Source organism: Crocodylus siamensis, chromosome 2, assembly GCF_052110815.1.
Source record: "Crocodylus siamensis isolate JL-2025a chromosome 2, ASM5211081v1, whole genome shotgun sequence".
Taxonomy (NCBI): domain Eukaryota; kingdom Metazoa; phylum Chordata; order Crocodylia; family Crocodylidae; genus Crocodylus; species Crocodylus siamensis.
In genome coordinates this window covers 37,835,858-37,863,752 of record NC_143396.1, presented here as the reverse complement: position 1 = coordinate 37,863,752, position 27,895 = coordinate 37,835,858, and the positions used below count along the sequence as shown (strand labels likewise).

Here is a 27,895-nt window from a genome sequence, read left to right as displayed (position 1 = left end):
AGATAACAAAGGTTTAGTCACTATTAATGTAAGTATTTATGGTTTTGGTAATTACCGAACACATGCAAATAATTTAGAAAACAGAAATAGGTTTACAAATGTCGTTGCTCCTTTCAACATCACTCTGAGGTAGAGAAATATGAGCCAGGGTACTCATCAGCTCCAGAATTGCTACCTTTTATTTGACCTCATCTGTGTAGTTCTTCATTGATTTAGTAGTGTCAGTTTGTTTTATGATAATTTCAGTTTTAACTGAAATAGTTAATCTGGTGCAGAGCCTAGTGTGGGCACAGTTTTAAGAGTATAAAGATGTGTTGTACTGGTATAGTTTATTCTCCTTTCCAGATGGGGAGAGTTGTCTGGGGTAACCGCATCTTTATACATATATAATTGCATCCGCATGAGTAGGGGGATAGTTACACCCCTTTAATTATAGCTACAAACAGGCATTCATTTTTAGTGTTGGAAAATTCTGAGAAATTTCTGCCACTAGAGATGTTTCCAGGAGAGGGAGCAGCTCAGGCATTCAGCCTGCAGCCACCCTCTCCCCTCTGTTGCTTGTGCTTTTCCAAGACTTCAGTGATCCCAATATGGGGAAAGCATGGGGAACAGTGGTTGCTCTATTTTCTCCATAGAAGAGTGGAGGGTCAAGGAAAGACTTCCTGTGATTCCCGAGATTCCCTGTGATTCTAGACTGGACTCGGAGGGGAGCAGGGCAGTAGGACAAAGCCCCCTATTTGTGCTGGGAAGTGTGGGGCAGCTGCTTCAGTTCCTTCCCAGGCTAGTTCAGGACAGGGCTGGAGCAATCCCCCTGACCAGGCACTCCGTAGTCTGAGGAAGCCTAGAGACCATTTCTCTACTGCTGCACTCTAGTCCCAGACCAGACCAGAAAGGGAGCATACAGGTATTCATTCTTGTGAGTGAGCTGCTCCCATAAGGGACCCCTGGAAGATCTTTCTCCTGGGGAAGGATGTGTTTTCCCTGGGAGAAATTGAACAAATGCTTGTACATTCGTAGCTTCTACCAGAAGAGCAGCTGTTCACCTGCATGTGGCCTTTACCGGCTTTAAACCAATATGGCTAAAATTTTACACTTTGGTGAAAACCCAGACAGAATAAGAGTGTATGATTGATTATTATAAAATGATGCAAAAATTGCATAGGCAAATTCCGTGGTAATATTTATTGAAATATAATCTTCCAGATGCCTGTACCACAAATTTAAAATAGAGGATACCAATAAATATTTTCTGTTTTACGATGGATAGTCCCAGGCACCTTCAGTCCACCTACCTATTAGCTTAGAGGCAAGAAATGAGATTTGTAGATCATCCGTAAGATTTAACACATCCAAGCATGGAAGACCAGAGGGCATTAAGGAGCTCTAAAGCAGAGGTCCCATTACACAGACCACTCTGGCAGCAGCTCTCAGTCTTGTGCAGACTGGTAAACTCATGGCCAGTGCTTAAAAATAATAGAGGAAACAGTATTACATGACTGTAATGTAATATTATCTGCCATACTTTTCCAGATACCTCCAAGAGAGATTAAAGCAACTTCAAGAAGAGGTCAATCTTCTTAAGTCTAACATTGCTAAGTACAAGGTAAAGTTGCAAGTGTAGTTCTATGGTTGGTTCCTCTCTTTATTTAGGTTATTTTTTGTGCTCTTTAAAAGTATATTATAACCTGTATTATAAAATATTAAAAACAAACGGTAAACATGCAGAAGTGAGTGCCTCTCCACCCCCCGGGGCAGAGCATAAAACATTTGTCAGTAATGAAAACACACATACCACCAGAAATTGAAATCCCCTCCCCTCCAACACCCTTCATGGGGTTACACGTTTAAGACTAGCTGTCTGTCTTCCACCCTGCAGAGTTCCCCCTCACTGGCCCAGCACAGCACAAATTCGTCCACATTTTGTTGCAAGGTAAAGAGTCCAAACTCAGATGTGACGTGCCTGGACCAAGAAGTGGAACAGTTGGATGGTGTCATTGTAGCTGGACCCTGCATGCTGTTTTTTTTGGCTTTTCAGGGTCACCACCTTGGCCTGGCCAAGCAGGAAATTGGCCAGACAGACCATGCTCCCTTCAGCTGCCCAGTAGTGGATAGAGAAAATGTAAGAAGTCTCAAAGAAGTCCAAGTCCAGCATACTGAAGGGTGTGCTGGGGGAAGCAGAGTGGCCACAGTTGGAGGGCAGTCCAGGAAGGTGTGAAAGAGATCCTCCTTCACCTCCTTCTTGCAGAAAGGGCAAGCTGGTGATGTTGCTGAGTCTAAGTGGTGACCATGTAGCAGCCACCACTGGATAACTCCATTTTTCTCAGTGATGGATAGCTTGTACGGGGTGCACCAGGCCAAGCAGGCTTGCTCTAATGTTGCCACTAGGTGCCACTTCTGGATCATGTCAGGGCAGCTGGTGAAGACATGGGCATGACTCACTTTGACTGTCCATGTGTGCAACATAGGATCACAAAGTAGATCCCATGACCGTTCTTGTTCAACTTGGGGAGGGAGCAGGGTACCAGAAGTTTCACACGGCCACAGCTGGAGAAATTGGTGGGAATTAGGGTGGTCTGCCTAGCAAGCTGCCATCTGGGAGGGTTTTTGTAGATTTCATAGACATTTGGGCTGAAAGGAACTCCAGAGGATCACTGAGTCCAGCCCCGTGCCCCAGGGGCAGGAAGTCAGCAGGGATCATAGGATCCCAGGAGGATAAGCATCCAAATGTGTCTTGAAGGCATTAAAAGCAGGTGCTTAAACCGCCTCCGGCGGCGGTCTATTCTAAATCTTCGGGGCTCGGACAGTGAAGAAGTTCTTTCTTATGTCCAGCCTGAATCAGTTGCGGCGGAGTTTGTGACCATTCAGCCTCCTTGCCAAGAACTTGCCAGTTCTTTGCTAGATAAGCTCATGGACCTAGAAAAATGTCCAGGTCTTAGGTACCATCAAAGCACCAGGATAGGCCTCCAGACGCATCTGGAGGCTGAGCATCAGCCCAGGTGCCCAACAAAAAAGTGTCACTTTTGACCCACTTGATGGTGGGCCAAGTAGGCATGCTCATAGGCCTGCTGACAATGGATCAGGGACTAGACATCAACCTCTCTGCTCATAAAAACAGTCACATCATTGGTTTCTGCTGTCACCTTAACTGTGGGGGGCAGTGTCTGGGGCTGCAGCTGACAGAAGGAGCAAGTGCTGCCACAGTGCATGGAGCAGTGGCTCAGTGGTTAAGGCACAGAGCATTCCAGAGAGGGAGCAGTCCTGGCAAATTACCCTGCATGCTGGGAACAGGACACATACTGTTCTGTTCATCTTCAGAAGGCTAGAGTTGCCCCAGTACAAGACCTGAGACAATTAAATGATGAAGAGAGACCGAAAGCCAAAGGCTTCTGGAGTAGAGAATAAGAAACCCTAGTTGACCCAATAAAAGTTTTTTTTTCCTTGATCCGGGGAGACAAGACCACTATTTAGGCTGAAGAGTTCCATGGCTTACAAGTCACGTAGTAGAAATGGGTTATCCTGGATGTTCTGCTGGTACAAAGTGGCTGTGTTCATGGTCTACAACTGAGGCCATGATCACTGTGAGTCAAGTGGGCAGGTATTTGGTTAGGATTTTTCAGTGAGTGTACAGAAGTGATACCTATTATAGGTTCTTAATGTCACTGAGATCCCCTTTCTTGAACAAGAGCAGAAGGACTGCTATAGACCACCAGGCCAGGAGGAAGCAGTGGACGAGGCTTTCTTCAAACAGCTAGCGCATGTTTCCCAATCACAGGCCCTAGTTTTCACAGGGAACTTCAATCACGCTGACATCTGCTAGGAGGGCAATACAGCAGTGCGCAGGCAGTCAAGGAAGTTTTTGGAAAGTGTTGGGGACAATTTCCTGGTGCAAGTGCTGGAGCAGCCAACTAGGAGCCATGCTCTTGTTGACCTGCTGCTCACAAACAGGGAAGAAGAATTGGTGGGGAATGTACTAGTAGATAGCTACTTGGGCAGCAGTGACCGTGTGATGATTGAGTTCAGGATCCGGAGGAAAGGAGGATGGAGAGCAGTAGGATAAGGATCCTGGACTTCAGAAGAGCAGAATTCCAAATCATTCGGAGAACTCATGGGCAGGATCCCCTGGGAAGCCAGTCTGAGGGAGAGAGGAGTCCAGGAGAGCTGGCTGTACTTTAAAGAAGCCTAACTGAGAGTGCAGGAGCAAATTATTCCAAGAAGACTAGCAAGAGTGGCAGAAGACCAGCTTGGCTTAGTAGGGGGAACTCTTTAGTAAACTGAATCACAAAAAGGAAGCTTATAAGTAGTGGAAACTTGGACAAACAACTAGGGAGGAGTATAAGCATATTGCTTGGGCATGCAGGAATGAAGTCAGGAAGGCCAAAGCACAATTGGAGTTGCAGCTAGCAAGGAATGTGAAGGGGAACAAGAAGGGTTTCTACAAGTATGTCAGTAAGAAGAGAAAGATGAGGGAAAGTTGGTCTCTTACTGAACCGTGGAGGCAACCTAGTGACAGAGGGTGCTGAAAAGGCTGAAGCACTCAGTGCCCTTTTCACTTCAGTCTTCATAGGCAAGGTCAGCTCCCACACTACTGCATCTGGCAGCACAGTTTAGGGAGGAGGTGAGCAGCCAGCAGTGATGAAAGAACAGGTTAGGGGCTATTTAGAAAAGGTTTGACAGGGACAAGTGCAAAGTCCTGCACTTTGGACGAAACAGTCCCAGGCACTGATGCAGGCTGGGGCTGACTGACTGGGCACTGACAAGTCAGATGAATGCAGAAAAGCACCTTGGGATTACCATGGACAATAAGCTGAATATGAGCCAACATTGTGCCCTTGTTGCCAAGAAGGCTAGTGGGGTACTGGGCTGCTTTGGTAGGAGTGTTGCCAGCTTATTCTCCTCTATTCAGCACTGGTAAGGCCACACCTGGAGTACTGTGTTCAGTTTTGGGCCCCCCACTATAGAAAGGGTGTGGATAAATTGGAGAGAGTCCAGTGGAGACCATCAAAAATGGTGATGGGACTGGGACACGTGACTTCTGAGGAGAGGCTGAGGGAACTGGGCTTATCTAGAGGAGAGAAGACTGAGAGGGGATTTAATAGCAGCCTTCAAGTACCTGAAGCAGGGTTCAAAAGAGGATGGATCTAGACTGTTCTCAGTCTTGACAGTTGACAGACCAAGAAGCAATTCTCAAGGCACAGCAAGGGAAGTTCAGGTTAAGTATTAGGAAGAATTTTCTCAATAGGAAAGTAGTAAAACACTGTAGCAGGTTACCGAGAGAGGTTGTGGACTCTATCCTTGGAGGTTTTTAGGACACGACTACAGAAAGCTTTTGCTGGGATGATCTAGTGGGGATGGTCCTGCTTTGAGCAGGAGGTTGGACTAAATGACCTCTGGAGCTCCCTTCCAGCCCTAATTTTCTATCATTTTATGACTGTTGCCAGAAGCTGTCTGGAAGGATCCCATCTTACGGAAGGCTAACATTTCAATAATAATAGGGTGATTGGCTGTGAGTCAAGTCAGAGAAGTCTATTTCACGCCAGGCTAGGCTGTGTCCTAGGCATTCTGAGGGTGTACTGCAGGTGTAGCAAAGTAAAAGCATTCAGTGTTCATGATGTAGAGCCAATCCAGGTGAGCTGTGGAGAGCCCACTGGTGCTCACCTTCTCCCAGACCTACTACCTTGTGCTAGGATGGAAATGCTGTTACATGTTGGATAGGCTTGCCACCTGTAAAGATTGTTTTGCCCTTGTTGAGCAGAAGGTGGATGGAGGCTCTGGTCCATTCTTATCAAGCTTTTCCTGGAGAGTGCAGCTAAAATGACTCCCTAGGATAAGGAGATCATTGCTATCAGCTGCAGTTTTTAAGAGGTCAGCCAATGTCCTGAATAAGTTCAGCCTTTCCTGTACATTGGGTTTGGGTATTCATTAGAATGAGGTGGTACTGCTCCAAAGTCACTTGGATCATTAGGAGACAACTGGGGATGATTTCCTGAGCAACCACTGAAACTGATCTCAGTTTTTGCAAGAGAAGGTTGGAAGTGCATGTAGTGGAGCTGGTGCCATGGCTGAGGAGCATTCTTCCTTTCCAGGTGGTGTGCCAGTCTGCCTTGTTGGTCCAGCCCACACTCATCTCTTGCAACAACATGAAGTCTAACCGTTTTTGGTTCAGGAACTCAGTGAACTACTTTCTTTCCCAGATACCTGTATCTTGTTACGTTTCAGTGAGCTAAGAGTAATGGTCAGCAGTGTGAGAGGTTTTGAGAAGCAAAGTAGCAAAGGCAGAGAGGAAAGATGGAGAAGGAAGGAAGGGCTGTGTCATGCAGGATAGCTCAGAATATTGCCTTTAGCAGTCAAGGGGCTTGGGTTTTTGGGGGGGGGGTTTACTACATATTGCTCTTTGGGGTTGTTTTCTTGGTTTTCTTTTTGCTTTTCTCTTTAAAGCATTCTGTTAACTTTTTTGCATCTGTATGCATAATATTTTGTTGTCTCCTTGGCTAGCAGTTTTTGTCAAACTATGAGCCAAGACTAGGAAGCATGGTCAGGAACCATTTACTTAGGTATTTGGTTCTTGACTTTCTAGCATCCCTTCGTCTCATCAAGGAATCTAATAATGTTTTCAAGGGAGTAACTTTTCCTTGAGGTTGAGATGACGCATCTGACATCTGGTGATTCTCTTGCCAGGGACTGTCATCCCTTACTAAGGGATTTATCAAATGATGATGTTTGGTTTATCTCTTTGAGGTTGGGGGGTGCTGTTGAACATGTCAAGAACCAGAGCCCATGGGTTCGCCTTTCTCCTCATTTTTAGACTATGAATCAGTGTTCAGTTTAGAGCAGGAAGGGGCTGAGGCCTTGGGAAGGGACTGAAGCTTGTGGGGAGTCATTTTTCCACTGGGGGCATCAGGATCATTCCCTTCCCTCTTGGTGGGTTCTCTGATGTTCCTGTCAACCGCAGCTCTCTTAACGGCCATACTTTCCTGGGTTGAAGCTTTTGAGTCTCAGCTTTGCTTCTAGTCTGTACCCTTGGGGGCTAGGTCAGAGGAGTTCATCTCCTCAGCACCATCTAGCTCAGGGAAAGCTCTTGGGACAGTTTTGAACTGGCTGTGGCAATTTTCCTTGCTCTTGGGTTTGGCTCCAGGAGTAGGAGTAATGTTTTCTTCTGAATGCATTGGGTGGGTTGGATGAGAGTCTGGCTTCTTTGTGCCAGTAGTCCTGGAAGAGGCAAGAGTGCATTGGGTGCAGGTTCGGTTCCTCTGTTCTGTTTTTTGCCTGGATTGGAGTAGGGTTGTCCTCCCCCCTTATGTCTGGGCTGTCCTTGCTGCAGTCTGCTTCTTCACTGGGCACTGACAAGTCAGATGAATGGGAGCTGCTGCAGCAAGAATATGTGGTCTCTTCTGTGGAGGGAAATCTGTTCAGCCAGCATGTATCACAGAGTTTTCAGAGATTTCCTCCCATCTTTCAAAGGACAGAATCTAACTCAGGAGAGGTTCAAACAGTCAGAGTTCAAAGGGCAGCAGGAGGAGAGGCAATTTTCAAAGTTATCTTAGCAGATAGCTTGGCAGATCTGGGAGGCATCCATTTTGAGAGAGAGAGGGCCGAAGAACAGAATTTGAGCCCTGAAACTAAATAAGGCAGAGTGTTAGTGAGAACTGCAGTTTTATTTTTAGACTCTTCCAAAAAATTATTCTTTCTGTTGAAAGGATCTTAAGGTCTTAGTTTCTTTTGGATGTTCTTAAAGGAATTTCAAAAAGCACTATGCAAGATAAATAATTCCAAACAGTTATCATTTTCTCCAAGGTATTACTGCTTCTATGTGTGTATTAAACAATTTTTCAAGAAACAGGAAAATTTTACAAGCCATGGAGGTTAGAAGAAACTGGAGAGTGGGATAGGCACACAGTTCTTTTTTTACAGTATAGGGGGTTCTTCAGCTAGAATGTCCAAATACCATGGAAAGATTCCTATTCACCATAGCGATATGTAGAGGGAGATTTCAGCCCTGGGAAAAAAACTATAGGATCACAAAGCTTTGGTATTTTCTTACTCTCATGCTTTTTTTTCCCACTAGTATATCTCTGTATCACTATATCTCTCTATATTTTTGCTGCCTTAGAATGCTCTAGAGAGACGGAAGAATTCCAGGAGTCACAGTAGATCCAGTAGCAGTGCTCTGACTGGAGTCCTTTCTGCAAAACAAGGTATTACCTAGATGTCAAGTGAGTGCACAGAACTCCTTTTATATTTCAGTATCAACTAAGTTATATTTTCACTAATTATCTTGTGCATTAATTTTCTCTAACCTCTCTCTTGCCAGTTGTACCCCAAAGTCCCTTTCCCATCTGTCTAGAATAAAACTGCTGAAATGATTTTCTGAGTTTTTTTCATGTAATCACAAATTTTCCTACTAAGTCCCTCTACTGCTTTGGCTTCTTCCTTTCAAAAAGCCTTATACAACTTTGATCCAGATGAGTTTCTTTAGGAATTATGCCTTGCTTAGCTGGCAGACCCAGCCAGGACTCCCTATTTCAGCAGTAGTGTGGGGAATGCAGAGAGAAGGTGGGGCAATGGCAGTTAAGTTCAAGATCCACTCTTGCTCTTGGGAGCTTCTGCCTAATAAGCCCTTTCCTACAGAAGAGAAACAGAGCTGTTTCCCCGAGGAGGAAAGAAGCAAAACCAGCCCTTAGTTACCCTTTGAAACACAGTACGAATAAAAAAAGAAAAGTATAATGAGAAAAAAGCATTATTTTTCTGGATGCTAGTATTAGTATTTTTTAGAGTGTGATTCTACTCCTTCCCCTCCTCTGTCCAAGCACACACAGGTATGTGTGTGAACACAAAAGTGCATTCCAGATGTAGTCTTGTTTACTTATATTTATATAGCCACACAAGGTAAGCAAACTGAAGATGCCAGGAGGCTTGTTGATGTGGCTAGTGAAATGCAAGGTACAGTCTCTCTAAACTTATATGTGACAGCGTTTTACATTGGTCTCAAACAACCATAAGGAATCAATAATTCTAAACATAAAATGTAAGCTTCCTTATTTCCATTTTCTTTTTCATTTAAAATGGAGAAAATACTCCATTTTTGCCAGAGTTGAGAGAACAAGTGCCCAAATGGCAGAGAAGAATTAGGTATCTTTTCTCCTGGAAAGAGACTTACTTGCCCAAAAAAAAGATTAGCTAAGCAGAAAATAAGTCCATCTGTGATTGTCCAGTCAACTGCTGTCAGAAACTGATCAGCTCAAACAGAAATGGGTTTTTTTGACAGTTGAATATTGTCTGCATGAATTATTAAAATAAACCTACCCCCAGTTAAGTAATAAAATAAAACTAAAACTCACTTTTCTTTGTAACCTTTTAGTTCAGGAATTGTTATCGGAGGATCATGGATGTAGTCTACCAGCCACACCGCAGTCCATTTCAGACCTCAAGTCTTTGGCCACTGCCTTGCTGGAAACCATCCATGAGAAAAACATGGTCATACAACACCAAAGACAAACCAACAAGTAGGTGATAGAACTTGGAAGCAAGGAGAAAACAAGACTGATTTTTTTAATTGTTTAATATTAGAATTTTTATACTGAAGAAGGAAGGAAAAGATGGTCAAATGTCCTGTCTCTATCTTCAGTGAAACCTCTCTCTCTCTTGCTGTGAGTAGGTAGTCTACTCTGTTAAGAGGATTTAGGGCCTGCCAGCCATGTTTTGTGACTGAGCCCTTTAGGAATAGATGTTTGGATTTAGTAGAGAGGATTATCACACCCACCTGGGAAAGGGTTAGGGATTGTCTGAGCATCTCTCGATTCCTACAAAGATTTGCAAAGACCATTTGAAGAGGGAAGCTCTAGGAAACTGGAAGCTGTGGCAGGCTCTGGAGCAGAGATTCCCAGGCTAGTAGGACTAAGAAATTGCTGCCAGGAGCAAGGAGGCTCTAGTGAGGAAGCCTCTTGGTCTGGGGAAAGGTAGCCAGTTTTCTGTTGAGGTCTGCTAAAGATTACTGTTGGTAATCATCAAGTGGTGTTCTGAAAAAGAAAGAGCCTGAGAAGATTCTGGATGTAGCAGTGTTTAATCTTACCTAGACTGAGATAAGGCAGCCCCATACTGTCCCAAATGTGTGGCTTGGACACATCCAGGAAAGTTCTTAATGTAGCAGCTTGACTGTAGGCTTTAGGATGCATACATTTTCAGTTCTTAACAGTACTGTGCGAGTTTTAACAATCTGTTTTATGAATTCATAGATTCTTCATGCTGAAAGTTACTCTTAAGTACCCAGCTAACCAGTAATAATCTAGCTATTTCACACACTTTGGGGTTTCCTTAGTACCCAGCATGATGGCATATAGCTGTCCTTTGATGCAACTTGGCAGTGACTGCCTTATGTATTGTGAAAGTGGGATTCTAGAAGGAAAGTGTTCTATGAATGTGTTCAGCATTATTGAATCACTGCGGGTAATCAGAGGTAATTCAGCCTTTTATTAAAGGCACATTAGAACCAGATACCAGAAGCAGACAGTCTTCTTTCAGGGAAGGAAGTAGTACTGAAGGAAACAGGATGACACTAGAATAGATGATTTACTTTGAAAATTGATACTTCTAATACAAAGCAACATCTTATAGAAATGGCAACAGAATTGGAGGAACAGTTGCATGCTTTGGATAAACAAGAATCTGGTTAGCCAAAGGGAGGCTAATGTGTCATCAGCATTGTGGAGAGGATCTTAGGAGAAACGAAGGGACCCCTCTCTAAGCACCCTGTCAACATTTGTCGTTCAGTAGTAATCTGTGTATTATTTCAGAATACTCTGTCAATACACAACCATTCTAATTAATCTGTTCTGGCCTGTAATGTAACATGTATCTATGAAGAGATGCAATGATAGTATCAGGGTGAACAGATACTGCTGTAAGCCTAAATGGATCCAGGATTTTGAAAAGGGAATGCAGGAATAGTGACCGTCACTGCATGGGTGGCTTTAGTCCCTGCTCCCAGCCCCTCCCCCTTTCCCCAAATGCGGAAGGCAGACCATGCTGTGGAGCAGCAGCCAGGGACTTCTTAAGTCCCATGTGGCAGGGTGGGGTCAAGTGACACAGTAGTGCCCTCTTTTGGTGTCCCTGCCTTCTCGGGTTGCTTGGGCCTGTCTCTCTTGCTTACCTGCCATGCCTTGATGTTGCTTGGGAAAACAATTGGGAAGCTACCCAAGGCCCAGAGGGAAACTCGTCTGCTCCTAGGTTGCTCCCTATTGATGTCTTTGGGGACCCAGTACCTTAATGGTTGTATTCGTGGCCTCTGACCTCCCCGTCTCTCATGCCTTGCAAGTGTTACCAGTCATTAGCACAACTGAGCTATTTCACCCACTCAATACTTGGCCTTTCAGGCCTCAGCATCTTTATAGGCCTCTGCCTCAGCCTTTCTGGTCTTGGCTCCTTTTATCTATCTGGGTTCTTTTACCTTCAGTCTGCTGTTTGGAGCCTCAACTTCTGGGCCCAGCCCTCAAGGCCCGTGCTAGCGTGGCTTGTATACAGCCCTAACAGAGCTCATGCCCTGTTTTCTTCTGACCACTAGCAAGGGCTCAGAGGTCCATGTGCCCCTCAAGGCACCCCACCTGCAGCCTCCTCTTCCCCCTTTTGCAACCACATCCAGTCCTCCAGTTAAGCTTAAACAAAAAATTATAGAATGATAGAATCAAAGGACCGGAAGGGACCTACAAGATCATTAAGTCTGGTCCCTTGCCATGGGCAGGGAGTTACTGGGCTCAAACGAGCTCAACAAGGTACTTATTCAGCCTCATCTTGAACACATCTAAGGATGGCAACTGTACCACCTCTGTGGAGAGTGTGTTTCAGATTCTGGTAATGCTTACAGAAAAAAAGTTCTTTCTTATATCCAGCCTAAATTTTCCCTCAGTCAGCTTTTGTCCATTGGTCCTTGTCCTCCCTTGAGATGCCTTCCTGAAGAGTTGCTACCCTAGATCTTGATGCTCATCCTTGATGTACTTGTAGGCAGCTATGAAGTCACCTCTCAGTCCTCTCTTACTCAGACTGAGCAAGCTCAGTTCCTGGAGTCTTTCCTCATAGGGCCCACCCTCCAGGCCCCGTCTCGAGCTTATCCACGTCCTTCCTGATGTGTGGTGTCCAGAACTAGACACAGTACTTCAACTGTGGTCTCACCAATGCTGAATAGAGAGGGAGGAGCACTTCCCTGGATCTATCGGCAACACATCGGCTAAGTTTTATGTGCCCTGACGGCAGCCTCATCACACTGTTGACTCATGTTCATCTTCCAGTCAATTGTGACCCTCTCCCATTCAGATGCTGTCAGCCAGTGTACCACCACCTACCATGTAGTTATGGTGAAGTTCTTCCTACCCAGGTGAGTTCTTCCTACCCATGGCTCATCAAAAGCATCCAGGAATGTCTCAAAGCCAAAAAGGAGGCGTAGACCCAGTGGAACTGACGGGCCCTCACCAAGGAGGATTATACCTCCATTGCTCAAGACTGCATGGGGGGCTGTTAGGAAGGCTAAGGTGGAAATGGAGCTGGGACTAGCGACCCAAATCAAGGATAACAAGAAGTTCTTTTTTAAATACATAGGGGGTAAAAAGAAGGTACTGGGTAACATAAGGCCTCTGCAGGATACCTAAGAAAATCTAGTGGTCACGCCAGATGACAAAGCTAACCTCTTTAACAATTTCTTTGCCTCCATCTTTTTGAGCAGGGACTGGGGCGTCCCCTCTACTGGGATCCCCAACAGACGCAGAGGAGGTGCTGCCAGGCCCAGGGTCAGTGAGGACCTAGTCAGGGAACTTCTGGTGGGACTAGACATGTTCAGATCAGGAGGTCATGATGATCTCCACCCCAGAGAGCTGAGGGAATTAGCAGAGGTCATTGCGGGACTCCTGGCACAGCTTTATGAGCACTCATGGTGCTCTGGCGAGGTGCCAGAAGACTGGAAAAGGGCCAATGTCCCCATTTTCAAAAAAGGGAGGAAGGAGGACCCAGGAAACTACAGGCCCTTTAGTCTTACCTCCGTCCCGAGAAAGCTTTGAGAAAATTATCTAGGAGCACATCTGCGAGGGACCAGCAGCGGGAATCATGTTTAGGGGCAACCAACATGGGTTCATTCGAGGCAGGTCCTGTCAGACCAACCTGGTGGCCTTCTATGACCAAGTCGCAAAATCCTTGGACGCAGATGCAGTGGTGGAGGTAGTCTTTCTGGACTTTAGGAAGGCCTATAACACCATCTCTCACCCCAGCTTCTTAATTCTTATTAAGAAACTAGGCAACTGTGGCGTTGATGCCTACACAGTCAGATGGGTCTCAAATTGGCTGGAGGGCCGCACCCAGAGAGTGGTGGTGGATGGGTCTTTTTTGACCTGGAGGGATGTGGGCAGTGGGTTCCCCCAGGGCTCGGTCCTCAGGCCCACACTGTTCAACATCTTCATCAGTGACTTGGACGACGGGGTGAAAAGCACCTTGTTCAAATTCACGGATGACGCTAAGATGTGGGGAGAAGTGAGCATGCTGGAGCAGAGGGACAGGCTGCAACTAGATCTAGACAGGTTACAGGGGTGGGCAGATGAGAACAGGATGAGATTCAGTACTGACAAGTGCAAGGTACTGCACCTAGGGAGGAAGAACCAGCAATAAAGCTATGGGCTGGGGAACTCCCTTCTAGTCAGCACAGACAGAAAAGGATCTTGGTGTTGTTATTGATTCCAAAATGAACATGGGCTGCCAATGTGGGGACATGGTCAGGAAGGCTAACCACGCCTTGTTATGCACCCACAGATGCATCATGAGCAGGTCCAAGAAGGTGATCCTCCCACTCTGTGTGACACTGGTCAGGCTGCAGTAGGAGTACTGTGCCCAGTTCTAGGTGCTCCTGCACTTCAGGAGGGATGTGGACAGCATTGAGAGGGTCCAGAGGAGAGCCACTTGCATGATCATGGAGCAGCAAGGCAGGTCCTATGAGCGGAGGCTACCGGACCCGAACCTGTTCAGCTTCCACAAGAGAAGGCTGAGGGGATCTGGTGGCTGTCTACAAACTGGCCAAGGGGGACCTGCAGGCTATGGGAGTCCCTGTTCTGCCGAGCACTACTGGGAGTAATGAGGAATAATGGCCATAAGTTGACTGAGAGTAGAGTCAGGCTAGACATCAGGAGGCACTACTTCACAGTCAGGGCAGCTAGGATCTGGAACTAACTTCCAAGGGAAGTGGTGCTTGCTCCTACCCTGGGGGGGTCTTTAAAAGGAGGCTAAATGATCACCTAGCTGGGGTCATTTGACCCCAGAATTCTTTCCTGTCCATGGCAGGGGGTCGCACTTGATGATCTGCTCGGGTCCCTTCCAACCCTGCCAGCTATGAACCTTGCACTTCTCCCTGTTAAACTTCATCTGACTCCGTTGCACCCATAAAACGAGTCTTTCATGGCCATCCTGGATCTTTAGCCTATCCTTTGATGCGCTTGTGCTTCCCCACAACTTAGTATCAGCCACAAACTTATCATTTAGCTTTCCTCCCCCTCATCCAAGTCATAAATAAATATGTTGAAGAGCATGGGTCCAAGCACAGATCTCTGGGGGACACCATTGCAGATGGCCTTCCGGGGTGAGGCCATCCCATTGATTGCCAGTGGCTGTAACTACAAGTGCACTGGCTGTATAACAAACCCTCCTCATCCTGGGTACTAAATCCCTGCAAGCTCTCAGTTCCTTATTTGTAGTTCCCGGGGCAGCTCAGGTATCATTTAATTGCTCCCCTGCAGCTATCTTGCTGCATAGTTCTTCTCCCTGCTACTTGCATAGCCCGACTTGACTATCTGATCTCAGGCCCTGCCCCTTCTGGTCAAAGGACTCTACAACCATACAGAGGCCCCTTCTGTGCCTGATGGTCAGTCTGCTTTCCCTACTAGGGATTAGCTCTGCTGCCTGCAACTCTTTGCTTCTGAGCTGCCTAAATGCCTGCCCTATTGCTGCTTACTGCTCTGTGACTGCTTCCTTGAAGAGTTACTCCCCCAAGGGTAGCTGCTATCTGGTTAACTACAGGTCTGCCTGGTTGTTGGCAGCTGGCTTATTAGCAGTTAGCCTCCCAGACACAGCTCAGCCTGCTGTCATCTCTTCATAGATTTCCTAGATTTCCTAGATGTGAGAGCTGGAAGGGACTTCGAAGATTATCAAGTGCAGCCCCCTGCCCCAGGGGCAGGAAGTCAGCTAGGGTCAAAGGACTGCAGCAACATAAGCATTTAAATGTTTCTTGAATGAGTCCAGAGTAGGTGCCTGCACCACTTCTGGAGGGAGTCTATTCCAGGTCTTGGGGGCTCGGACAGTAAAGACATTTTTTCTTGTGTCCAGCCTAAAGCTGTCTTGGAGGAGTTTATGATCATTGGTCCCTGTTTTTCCTTGGGGTGCTCTGGTGAGCAAACGTTCTCCCAGGTCCTGATGTATACCCCTTACATACTTACAAGCAGCCACCAGGTCCCCCCTGAGCCTGTGCTTTTCCAGGCTGAGGAGTCCCATGGCTCTCAGCCTCTCCTCATAAGGCTTTTTCTCTTGCCTTCTGATCATGCAAGTGGCTCTCCTCTGGACTCCCTCAAGCTTCTTCACATCCTTCTTGAATTGTGGAGCCCAGAATTGGATGCAGTACTCCAGCTGCGGCCTCGCCAAGGCCGAGTACAGCAGAAGGATGACATCCTGAGATTTACTTGAGAAGCATCTATGGATGCAAGCCAGAGTTTTGTTTGCTTTTCCAGCTGCGACGTTGCATTAGTGGCTCATGTTCATCTTCTGGTCAATCATGACCCTCAAGTCTCTTTCAGCAGTGCTGCTAGCAAGCGTAGCACTGCCGAGCCTATAAGTATGCTGCGGGTTTTTCCCCCCGAGGTGGAGTACCTTACATTTATTGGTATTGGATGTCATCAGGTTTGTGTCCGCCCACTTACCAAGTTTATCCAGGTCAGCCTGGATCACTAGCCTGTCCTGAGGTGTGGACACTATGCCCCAAAGTTTAGTGTCATCGGTGAACTTAGTGTACTTTTGACACCAATATCCACATCATTGATAAAGATGTTAAAGAGGACCGGTCCAAGGACAGAGCCTTGGGGGATGCCACTGGTCACAGAGCGCCATAATGATTTGCTACCATCGAACACTACTCTCGGGGTCTGACCTCAGAGCTAATTTCCCAGCCATCAGACTGGTGTAGCCGAGGCCACAGCTGGCCAATTTTTCCATGAGGAGGTCATGGGACACCAGATCAAAGGCTTTTTTTAAGTCCAGATATATGATATCAGTCTCTTCTCCCTTGTCCAGGTGATAGGTCACCTTATCATAGAAGGAGATGAGATTGGTCAGGCAAGACCTACCCGCAACAAACCTGTACTGGCTATCCCTCAGGACATTGCCCTAAGCCAGGTTACCCAGAAGGGTCTCCTTGATAATTTTCTCCAGAATCTTACCGGGGATTGAGGTCAAGCTGATTGGCCTGTAATTCCCAGGATCTACTTTCCATCCTTTCTTGAAGATGGGTACCAGACTGGTCTTCTTCCAGTCCTCAGATATTTCACCTGAGTGCCATGAGTTTTTAAATATTTTTGCCAATGGTTGGGCTATGACATCTGCCAGCTCCTTGTGCCTCTTCTTAGAGTGGCAGGCAACACCTAGGGGACCCAAGCAAGGGGAGAGAAAATGGATGCAAGGGGAGGCACCACTGAGCATGAAGGGGAAGTGAGGGGGTGCCAACGGTTGGTGGTGGGGTGAGGAGGTGGATTGTTACCTGCTTCAGAAACTTAAAAATAAGTCCCTGACTGAAGCTCCTCTGGTGTGATCCAGACTCCATGGAGAGCCTAGGCCACTGGAGTGCAGAACTACACAGTAGAAAGGGGTGGTTGGCAACTGCGCCATCCAGACATATCCAAGGCTATAAGTTATTATAATGTAGGATTGATACAAGTGTATCAAAAGCAGTTCTTTCAGGTCTGAAGTTACAGCAATGCTACAGGAGCTGCATACACTGTAACAGCTGATGTGAGCTCCTGCAGGCAGCACCCTTTTGCCTTTTCAAATGATTAAATGTTACATATGTTCATAACTTCACTTTGTTTTACTTTTAGGGTGTGTGCGCACAACACATCCTTTCTACAGAAAAGTTGACTTTAGATTTTACTTTGGTGTACATTACTCCAACCAGCTCTCTGTCTAACTGTCCGTAGAACATGCTGTTACAGCACCTCACCACTTGGTAGCGAGAGACAATTTGCATTAAGCAAACATCTACCCTCAGATGAAACTGAGTTTTCCCAATATTACATTTTGGGAAAGACGTGTGGGATCCATGGATTTTTATGGGTCCATTGTGGAAAGTGTTGATTGTGGAAGCAGTGGAGATGTGTTGGCAGGTTAAAGCATCTGTTGCTAAGGCAACGCTGTGTCCCATTTGATGTCTGGTGAGCAGTGGGGAGTTTTGCTTCCTGTGAACTGGGCAAGGTTGGGGGTTTGGAAGTGAAGGGGCTTGGAATATTTCTCTTGGTCTGGTCTAATGAATTGTTTGATGCTTCTTCTGATCAATTCCAGTGTGGGGTGGTAGGTGACCACCAAGAGTATATGGTCACTGGAGGGTGGGGGGTTCCTTTTTATATTGTAATAGGTTGCTGCAGAGTATTTAAATGGCTCTTTCAAAAATATTTCTGTTTTTCTACTGGCATGTCCTTGTTTAAAGGCAACACATATTGATGGATTTCATTCTTCCAGTAAACAATTCTTTGTCTGCTACCCTTGAAAATTTTCCTCCCCTCCTCCATCTTCATGGTTCTACTCTCAGCTGTATTTGCTTGCTTCCCTCCTCAGATCTGATGAAGAATGTCTTGCATTTGAAAGCTTGTTTGACTTTATTCCAACCATGCAGCTGGTTCAATGAAAGATGTCACCCCCCAAAAAACCCTTGCCTTTCACATAATTCCTGAACTGTCATGGCTACTACATTACTGTAGCATTACCACTTATCTTCCTACTAATTTCCTCCTTTACTCTTAATCAAACAGCAATGACTTTTGGCACAAAAAAATGTAACTTCTGTGTTTTTTTACTGCTTTGTCTTTGTGTGCATCATCTTTGTGGATCATGTGGATGTTGTTCCCAGAATGTAATTAGGTAAAAATTGTGCCCCCTCTGTTGGCTGGCTACAGGAGAGAACATTTTGAATCTGAAAAAATGGTGGATTTTGGCGTTACTTACACCCCAGGAAATTATGTGCAGAGAAATTCAAAATGATACACAAGAAAGTTCAAAATTATGTAAAATTAATTACTTCAGTTTAATTTGTGTGTGTGTGTGTGTATGTGAATATATATATAACACTATTTGAAACTTCATTAGAAATATATGCAGCTACTTTATATGGTTGTGGGGTGTGTGGGGAATTTGTGAAGGTGTGGGGGTGTAGGTATGTGTGGTATTTGTGGGCAGGTGTGGGGTTTGTAGGGTTTGTGAAGGGGGGTGAAGTTTGTGGGTGGGTCTGGGGTTTGTGGGGAGGTTGTGAAGGGATGTGGGTGTGTGCATGTATGGGGTTTGTAGCTGAGTGTGGGCCTCCCTCATGGTACACAAACCCGGTCATCACCACCAGCTCAGCAGTAGCAGGCAGGCAGCGGGCCCTCAAGGTGCTCATGGCTGTGGCAGGCAGAGCCCCTTGCAGCTCATGCTTCTGGTTGAGTCTTACAGCCTGCATGTACTGGCGCTGAGTCAGCCTGGCCCACTGGCGCACACCTTCAAATCAGACCAGGCTGGCTCTGTGCCAGCACGTGGGGCTCATGGCCCTGCTGGCAGGAGCCATGGGCCATCAGGCTGGGTAGACTCCATGCTTCCATGTGTGGCTTCCTGCTGAAGTGCTGAAAGTCCCATGAGGAGGCACAGAGTCGGCCAGCCCAGCCCAGCCCAATGTGTACCGAATGTGTACCGAATGCGCCATTGGGCTGGGCAGGCTCTGTGCCTCCACATGGGGCTTCCAGCACACTAATGGGAAGCCCCATATGCAAGTAAGCAGGAGCCTGCCCAGCCCGATGGCATGCAGCTCTGTGCCTACATGTGTAGCTTCCCACCCAGTCTGATGTTGCCTAGCTCCCAGTCTGTGCACGATTGGGCCTGGCTGGCCTTCCACATGGGGCTTCCAGCACTTCAGCAGGAAGCCACACATGGACCCACAGTGTCACATGCCACCAGACTGGGCAGGCTCTGTGCTTCCACATGTAGCTTCCTGCTGGAGTGCTGGAAGCCCCACGTGGAGGCACAGAGCCAGCTGGCCTGGCCTAATGGTGCATGGCCCACACGCACCCACAAACCCCACCCCTCCTGTAAGCAGGAGCTCCCCTCCCCACTTACCCAGCATCCAGTCATACAGCTCTGTGCCTGCATCATGGAGGTGGAGGCACAGAGACTGCCACAGTTAAATTATGCAAGATTATGTAATTATGCACGGTAATGCCATTTACGGGCAAAATTGCATGGGTGCATGAATGCATAATTCCCCAGGGTTACTAGGAGGAAAAGAAACAAAAGCAGACCACTGAACCCTTGTGTCATGAATGGGTTTATACTATTCAGTACTTATGTGAGTAGGTTTTAAAGGCAATTCCCTGTTAAGGTCAGTGACAGAAAGTTCTTCAAATATAATAGTTTTAAATAGCTTCATCTTTGTTAGGAAGGACAAGCAAAGACTGATCAGTGATAAATGCAGACAAGAAGTTGTGATGAACACAATTTCCAAAACTCAGTGTATAGGAGAGCAGTATTTTTTGAGTGACAGACCCAAGTGCATGCTGTCCCATCAGGGGATTGGTGTGGTGGCTGCAGGGTACAGGTGCAACAGTTGGCAGTAGTAGACAGAAGAACACAGATTTAGATTCGTACACAGAGCTGTATTTTACTGAACTCTGGGAAGATAGCTGTGAGTTTTGCTTTCATTCCTTTTTTTTTTTCTTTTACTGTTAATTTATTTTTGCTCAAGGCAGCGACGCTAACTACCATGTACACATTATAAATAAAAAGAGATTAAGAAAAAATATTTTCAGTCTCTGGGAACTCATTTGTCTCCCAAAGTCCAAAGCTTCTTCACTGTTTGAAGCCTGGGACACAACTATTTAACTACGAAGTGACAGAGCAGCTCTTTTGTTTGACATTAGAACAACACTAGAATACATTTTAGTTGGATCAGATATTGGATATTTGAGCCTGGCTTTCTGCTCTAGTGCTCTTGCAGAAACGTCTTAGGTTCCCTTGACGCTTACTCCTAGAGTGTAAGTGTTTTTATTCTTGCTATTTCTATAAGGAAAGGACATCTGAGGAGAACTGCATGCTAAATATAATCATGGTAGTATGTGGTTTATGGCATAATTGGGTTATCTCCACTTTAATCGTTGTTTTTTGGCCCTGACATTAAATGCAAGGCAAGGACTAAGGAGGATTCCTGTTCACAATGGGCATTGCTTGTTCCTGGTTCATCTGTTGTTTTTCTCTCAAGCATATCAGCTTGATTTATGAAGCTGACTGTAAATAAATTCTGTATGTGATATTATTTCAGCTTAAGATGCATCAATTATGCAAATGAGAGAATAAAATACTCTTAATGCCGTGGCTAAAAAGGGACAACAGTTTTCTTGGCTTGAGTAAAGCTAGGTTGAATTAGTTATAAATATCTTATAGCTGATTTTCTGTTACCCAGGTATACCCATAGATTAGCTTGCCCCTATTCATAAACCTACAGACTGCTCCAGCAAGCTTTTAGCATGCACTGGACTTAAAATTTTAGAACTTAACTTAAATATAGACAGGACTGAGCGTGGGACTGTGTCATTCTGAGGCTAAATGAAAATGTCTGTGATAAAACTGGGGATGTGACCGTGACAACTCTTTATAGATAGCAGGGAAATTTTGCCAGTGGAGAAAAAGGGCACCGCCTTCCATGCTGCGCACCCTTCTAAATGGAAAGAAAAGGAGGATCTACCTTGGGTGGTATAAACCACCAGAGCTCCCTTGAGGTTCTGCCCATGTATAAGATAGCTCTGGTGTGATCTGCTAAATTCAGATGGGAGGTGAGGAGGAAGCTGGTGTTACTACTGTGGTGTGAACAGTGAGGTAGATGTGCAGTAAAACCTGATCCACAACAAGAGGCCCAGATTGACCGTTTTGATGACAGACATATTGGTAACAGGGAGTTGGCAATAGTGCTTCTTTCTGCTGTCAGCAGCAGCTTTGTCCTTGACCCTACAGTTTACATCACCTGGACATCTAAAGGTGCATGATCTAGAAAAGATTGTGCACACAGTGGGGCACTTGTTGCCTCTGTTCCCTATAGCCTCTATACAAATACTCACTGATCAGAAATCAAGGACTTCAGGTTAACAGTTCCATGTTTCCATAGCACCTGCTGTAGTGGAAAATGCTTTTATTTAAAAAACAAAAATCAAAGCAACCAATAGTGAAAACTGACTAGAAAATTATTTGAGGAATGTATTTTGACAAGTTTGCACTGGCTTTATGTACAATTCACTCATATTTGAAAAGAAGCATGGAAACATTAATGTAGCCTGGGACAGACTAAGACAGAATTCAGCCCACATATTTAAAACCTCTCTACTCTGTCCCTACCTGTAAGGAGTGCGGCTAAGCATGATTTTGTAATTTAGTGATCCCAGGGTCATAATGATATTCTGATCTGGGGACTTGTCACCGGGGATAGACAATTCCCCAGCCCCTGTTTCAAGGAATCCAGCAAGAGGCTTGGAGGTAGACCCAGTGCATCAATAACAAAAGTCATGACAGTAAATTTGACCCCAGATAGAGTGCCAAGTTATCCCTTTGAGTTAGTGGTATCCATGAGATAGTGGGGCCATGCCTTCCTTTTCCTGTCCCAGTTCTAGAATTACCAATGAAAAGGAGGTAAAATAATACTAGTGCCAACTAGTACTAGAACAAGGGAATTTGTTCTCTTGCTAGTAGCTGTGACATGAATACTGAAGTAGTGACACCCTAGTCTCGAACAGGAGGCCAGTTTATCATGAGAGTGTGTAGCACTTGCTGAACTTGTGTGGAGTAGTTGTCCCTTCCCCCCTATCCCCCTAGAAGCCTTTCCAGCCAGCCTATACTGGGTCTTAGAATAGGAAGATGGGGATCCGCCAGTAGTAGTTTCCCTATGTGAAAGGTGCTGTCTACTTCCCTGTGACAGCTGTTCCCTCCTAATGCAGATGTAAGCACTGGACACCTGGGGAACCTGTGCTGTAAATCGGGAAGCAAGGCAGCTATCTTAAAAGAGTGAGTCTCAAATATCTGGTAAGGAATTGTTTAAAATCCTGATTGAGTCAGAATTCATAGGCATTAAAGCACTTGTTAGGCTGAAATGTAATCGAGAGAACTGATTTCAAATAGTATTTATGTAAAACTCAGAAACAAGACCTAAGAAATGCAGAGAAAACTGAAAGCAGTTGATAAGCTGAGATGGTTTAACAAGAGAAACAGTAAAGGGTTTGTATCAAATGAAATATTATAGAGTGGTGAACAAGCTAAACTGAATTAAAAAAATGGACCAAGGCTACAACAGATATTTTAAAGCCAACCTTAATACTTTGGGCTTAAAGAAGAACTTCTATGTACTGTTTCATTTACAGTGTGAGCCAAGGAAGGAAGTGGAAGTATCCTGGGGTGCTTTTGTTGTCACTGAGTGCAGACAGAATTGACAATTTTCGCTTGATCTGGCAACAGAAAGCAATTTATAGCTGTGACCAAACACAAGTACATGGCTGCAGACTGCTTCAAAAATGGCCATTCAGGTGAAAATCCTCAGGCTCAGATGAAGACTTTTAAATAGTCTTCTGTAATTTGGTTCTGTGCTGCCTTCCAGCATGTTGTTTCCAGAATGGGAGTGGGGGAAAGGGAGTGGAGGAAGCTCAGTCAGTGTTTTTTTCAGCACCTGCTAAGGGGTGAGGTGGGTGAAATGAAGCCCCCCCCCCCACTTTGGGGGGTGGACACTTCAAATCACCTACCCCATTCCAGAGTGGGAGGGCTCCTATTCACTCACCCCACTTTCCAGCACTAGCTGGGCTTCCTCTGCGCCCTTCCCCGCCTCCCATTCTGAAAACTGTGCAGACTGGCAGGGAAGAAGGGTTGTTACAATGAGAAACCAGCTGCAGGCTCCATCAGCAGGTAGCATCCCCCCACCCTGGAACCAGCAGTGGACTTCTGTTTGGTCCAGGGGATGGTTGGAACTTGGAACACTTCTGTGAAGCATGCCCAGTTACAGCAGGGAGCTGCACTTCTGTCTGCACCCTGAATTACTGGAGATTTGAGACCTTTTCATTTGAGCAAGGCTTAGTTAAACATCCAGACTTGATTTGCAGTGACCTTTGTCCATCACTGTTATTAAAATGAGTGACAAAATTATTAACTAATAAATATGCATTTTCTGGGACAGTGGAGAATGTATCAGTAATTACATGAATATCTGTTGATGGACTACATTTCTTCAAGAAAGAATTTTGTATTTTCTCAGTGAAACATTGTTTATTTATGTGTGTTGTTCCCCCTCCAAGAATTCTAGGAAACCGAGTGGCAGAGCTGGAGAAGAAATTAAGGACATTGGAAATTTCTGGTTTGTGGAGTCTTCCAGGTTAGTAAAAAATCAGGAAAGCAACTTCTTCAATTTAAAAGAAATTCCTTGAGTATAAATTCTGTGATGAACTTGCAAATATGTGCTTGTTTTTAAATGTGACCATTGGTTTTGAAAAGTATTCAACACACTTGGAAAATCAAACCCTTTGACTGCAAGTCTTTTGGGCACCCAAAATGCCTAGTCATTCCTAAAAATTCTTACTTCATATATCATTCTAATTTATAGCTATTGGATATAATAGGAAAAAATCGTTTTGAACACATGAAATGGTCAAATTAGAAACGGTCAAATTATTGCCATAGTTTGATGCTGAAAAGTATTAAACTGATTTAAGCTTCTTGTATAAACTGATTATAGCTATGATTTTCTGGAAGGTTTATTTATTGTGTACTTGTTTTCAGTAACTAAAGTAACCTTGTATTATTTGCAGCATTTGTTGATAATTTCTATAGAATTTTGTAAACTGAGAAACTGAAAATGTAAAGGATCTTAGGATTTTTGTGGGTGATATCTTTCAACCATGTAGCTGGTCCAGTATAAGATATCACCCAGAAAAATCCTTGCCTCTTGCATAGCTCCTGGACCATCATGGCCACAGCAGTACCCTTAATACTACCACAGGGATCTTAAATGATCTAGTCCATATCTCTGCCAGAACAGAACATTTTCTTAATTTTTTTTGGCTTTAAATTACTTAAGTAGAGGGAGATTTAAGCTGGCTTGTTTGGAAAATGTTCAGTATTCAACTTTTATTTATTTTCCTCCCATTACATGTAGCTGTGTCTTGTTTTAACCACTGTGAATGATTCCACTTTCTCCCTAGTGTTTGCACCATTCGGCTAGTTTTGCCTAGTTTCCCACATTTGCTACCATGTGCAGGAACTAATATAAATAAAGCTACAGGAGTTTTAACGTTGTCAGTTAGGTCAAAACTTTTCACAAAATTTAAATATTCAGCAATTTATCTGAAGAGTCCTGGTAACAAACCTAGTCAGTTCAACTCCAAGTTCTGCTTTTCCCATGTCTTCTTGATGGGAGATGCCAATGTAATATTTATACTGGAACTTTTGTATTATAGGTTAACATGCTAATAGAAATATCATGTAAACTTTAACCTGTTCAAATTCAACCTGTTGGTGCTTTTTACATTCTTTCAAAAATAGGGTTCATTGAAATTTGTAGCTTAATAAATGCAGTGTTTTAACTTTTGTGAAAGTATAAAGAGTAAAATAGAACAATTGGGACACTGAGAATGTCTTGCTTCATTGTTGGTCTATTTAGGTAAGATCTCAAATTAATATTTATACAATAACAACTGTCTCTTTCCTTCCTTTCTTTTGCTGCCTGAAGGCCTGAGCTACAATGTCTCAGTGGGATTTGGGAGTAGGTTCTACTTGACGTGTATATTTTTAGTAACTAATTTTAGCAGTACGTTAAATATTGTCACTGCATGTAAATAAATGGAAATGTTATCTGAACATTTTTATATCTGTCAGATTAAGATGTTCAACTGAGTGAGTTAGATGGCCACAAGGGAAATAGAGAGTGCTGTGCAAGGCAGTTCTTTTAAATTGAGGAAAATGGTAATGAAGGATGATACTAAATAGTTGTAACTGAATTTTATACTGGATTGGTAGTTCTGATGAACAGTGGGGTTTACTTCTGGATTTAACCAGACCAGTAAATCAGAACTGTGCTTTTGTTTGTGATCTACCTTAAATTTTCAACAGGAGTATTCTTGTCAGAGGGTTGTAAACTGGTTTCTGCTCTGTCAAACAGTGCCCAATTTTCAAACGTGGTTGGGACTATCATAATAGACCCGGAGGCTGGATGTGGGTTTAGGTGAGTGAGTGGGGGAGGCCTTAGAGCACCCAATCTCATTTATGCTAGAGTTCAAACAAAAAATAATCACTTAATTTGCAGTGAGTTGATTTTTTTTTTTGTCGGTGTAAAGACTTGCTGAGGAAAACTGATTTTTCAATCATGCTTAGGGAAGGCTGCATCTGTGTTGCCTCCTCACTGAGCCTGCTCTCCAGAAAAGGCCCCTCCACTTCATCCACACAGAAGTGCAGCAAATGGTCCTGGGCTTGGTAGGGAGGCCCAGAGACCTGGTTAGAGCTGCCCATCAGTCTAGATCAGTTTCAGGTGGTGACCGCTAGGAGCACTACCAATAAAACATCTCTTTTCACCACTCCCATCACTGTGCTATTGGAACATCTTCCAAGTATTTAAAAATAGAAGTACCATATTTTCTTGCCTATAACCTGCACCTTTCCAGCCAAAGCCAGCTGGGGAAAATTGGGGAGGCATTAAATATGAGAAAAAGGGATCCCCTCCGGTCCAGAAGTTTAGTAGGGGTGGGAGGGCAGGGCAGAGTGATAGCAGTGATAATTGCTGCAGCTCTGGGAGTCATGACAGTTAACACTGCCACTGCTTCCTTCTGTGTCCCCCAGCCACTAAATTTCTGGACCTATGAGGAGGGATCTACTAAATTCATGGTGGAAGTGTGCTGTGCAGCAGCTCCTTTAGTCTTGCAGGTTCCCCCATGCAGCCCCCTCCTCCCCATTGCTGATTGGCTGAGGGACCCTGGTGGCCCTGCTGCTTGTTACTGACTGGCCAGGAGGCAAAAACAGTTCCATGATTAAAATGACTGTTTATGTCTCCCTGCTGATTAAAGAGTGAGTGGCAGGGCCCCTCTAGCAGTCAGTGAGGGAGAAGCGGGTGTTGCACAGGGGACCCTGCAAGAATAAAGAAGCTGGTGTGCAGCCCACTTCCTCCGTGAATTCAGTAGGTCTCTACCTATGGGGGATCTTCTACCCCATCCATGCAACACATCAGGCCAGTGCATAGGGTTGGTCCATGGCCAGAGCCAGGGTGCTGAGTCTGACCTGACACACAACCCTGGACCTGATGTGCCAAGTCCAGTCCGGAGCCATGTGTCAAGTTGGACTTGGCATATCAAGTCTGGGACCACTTGTATGCTGGCTCTACAGCCAAGTGTTGGGTCAAACCCAAAATATGTCTCCAGAGCCAGGATGCAGCCTTGGACTTGGTGGGTAGTCTTGGAGCCAGGATCTGGGGGTCACACCTGGCACATGGGTGGTCCCAGACTCAGCATGCTGTCAGGGTGCACAGCCTCCGACCTGCCGTGCAGCCCTAGACTGTTGTGCTAGAATGGGCTCACCATGCAGACCCAGGCCAGGTCCCTAGTCCCCATCTGATCCATGGAGGTGACAGCAGGCTCCCTAGCTATGGCTACTCAGATATTTACCTAAGGCAAGATCTTTTTTTCTTCATGATACCTTTTAAAAATAGGGTACATATTTAAAAATATTTTTTAAATAAGGTGAATATAACACCCTATAAAAGTAGGGTGTTATATTCAGAGTGGGTTATATGCAAGAACATATGGTAATATTTGCTTCCTCCGTAAGTCATCCTATAGTTGAACTAGCTTGACAAATTGTAGATGTTTTGATTGCTACCTTGTATGTAACGAATGAAAGAAATGTGGTTAACGAACAGCAAGAGTTTTATGCTTTTTTAGAAGTGGCTCAGGCCCTGGGAAAGTTTTGCCCTGTGCAATTATAGGTCTCTCTTTGTGGCTGATGGTTTCATTGTACTAGTGGAAATAGACTGGTCATGAGGACATGGTTTTACATAGAGAGGTCTTGGGCACTAATTCTTTTCAGATCCCATTAATATGAGCTCATCTTCACTGAGGATGAAACAAAGAATATACTGTTTCAGTATCCTAGGAGCCTTTATACCTAGTACTGCTGCCTAGGTACTGGAGTGATGGGTTCACTAGACAAATATGCATAGAAAGTGTCAGTTTAGTTCTCTTAGACATTAGTGTAATTGGATACTTCATTGCAGCTTTATTTACTGTGCTCTGAAATACTAATTCCCACTGCAAAAGAATTGAGCAGAAAAGAAAAATCATTTTGAACAGCATTTCTTCTTGTGACCACAGGAAATGCTGCAGATGCTTTTGTTTCTAAACAGTCATTAACTTAGTCCAGTTGAGAAGCAACGTTGATATTCTCTGCAGGTTTTGGGTACACAGGTGGTGGCCATTATGGGAGCCTTTCTAGAAGAGCTATTTAAATCCAGGCAAAAATTTGAGAGGGATCAACCAGGTTACACTTGGGGAAAACAATATTCCTCTGGTGAAAGGAACAGATTAGCTTATTTTTCTACCTTGTAGCTTCTCATTCACTTGCCCATACATTTTTAACTGAACCCCCCACC

General features: G+C 44.9%; 1 protein-coding gene across 1 annotated transcript in view; it reads left to right on the top strand.

Moving 5' to 3' along the window:
• The window catches only part of CCDC149 (coiled-coil domain containing 149), a 93,639-nt gene that overhangs the window by 51,209 nt on the left and 14,535 nt on the right, over nt 1–27,895 (top strand). Inside the window, exons 7-10 of the mRNA XM_090035711.1 lie at nt 1,531–1,603; nt 8,108–8,192; nt 9,356–9,500; nt 23,562–23,638. Of these exons, the coding sequence (XP_089891837.1) occupies nt 1,531–1,603; nt 8,108–8,192; nt 9,356–9,500; nt 23,562–23,638 (380 nt within the window). The remainder of the gene's footprint in view (nt 1–1,530; nt 1,604–8,107; nt 8,193–9,355; nt 9,501–23,561; nt 23,639–27,895) is intronic.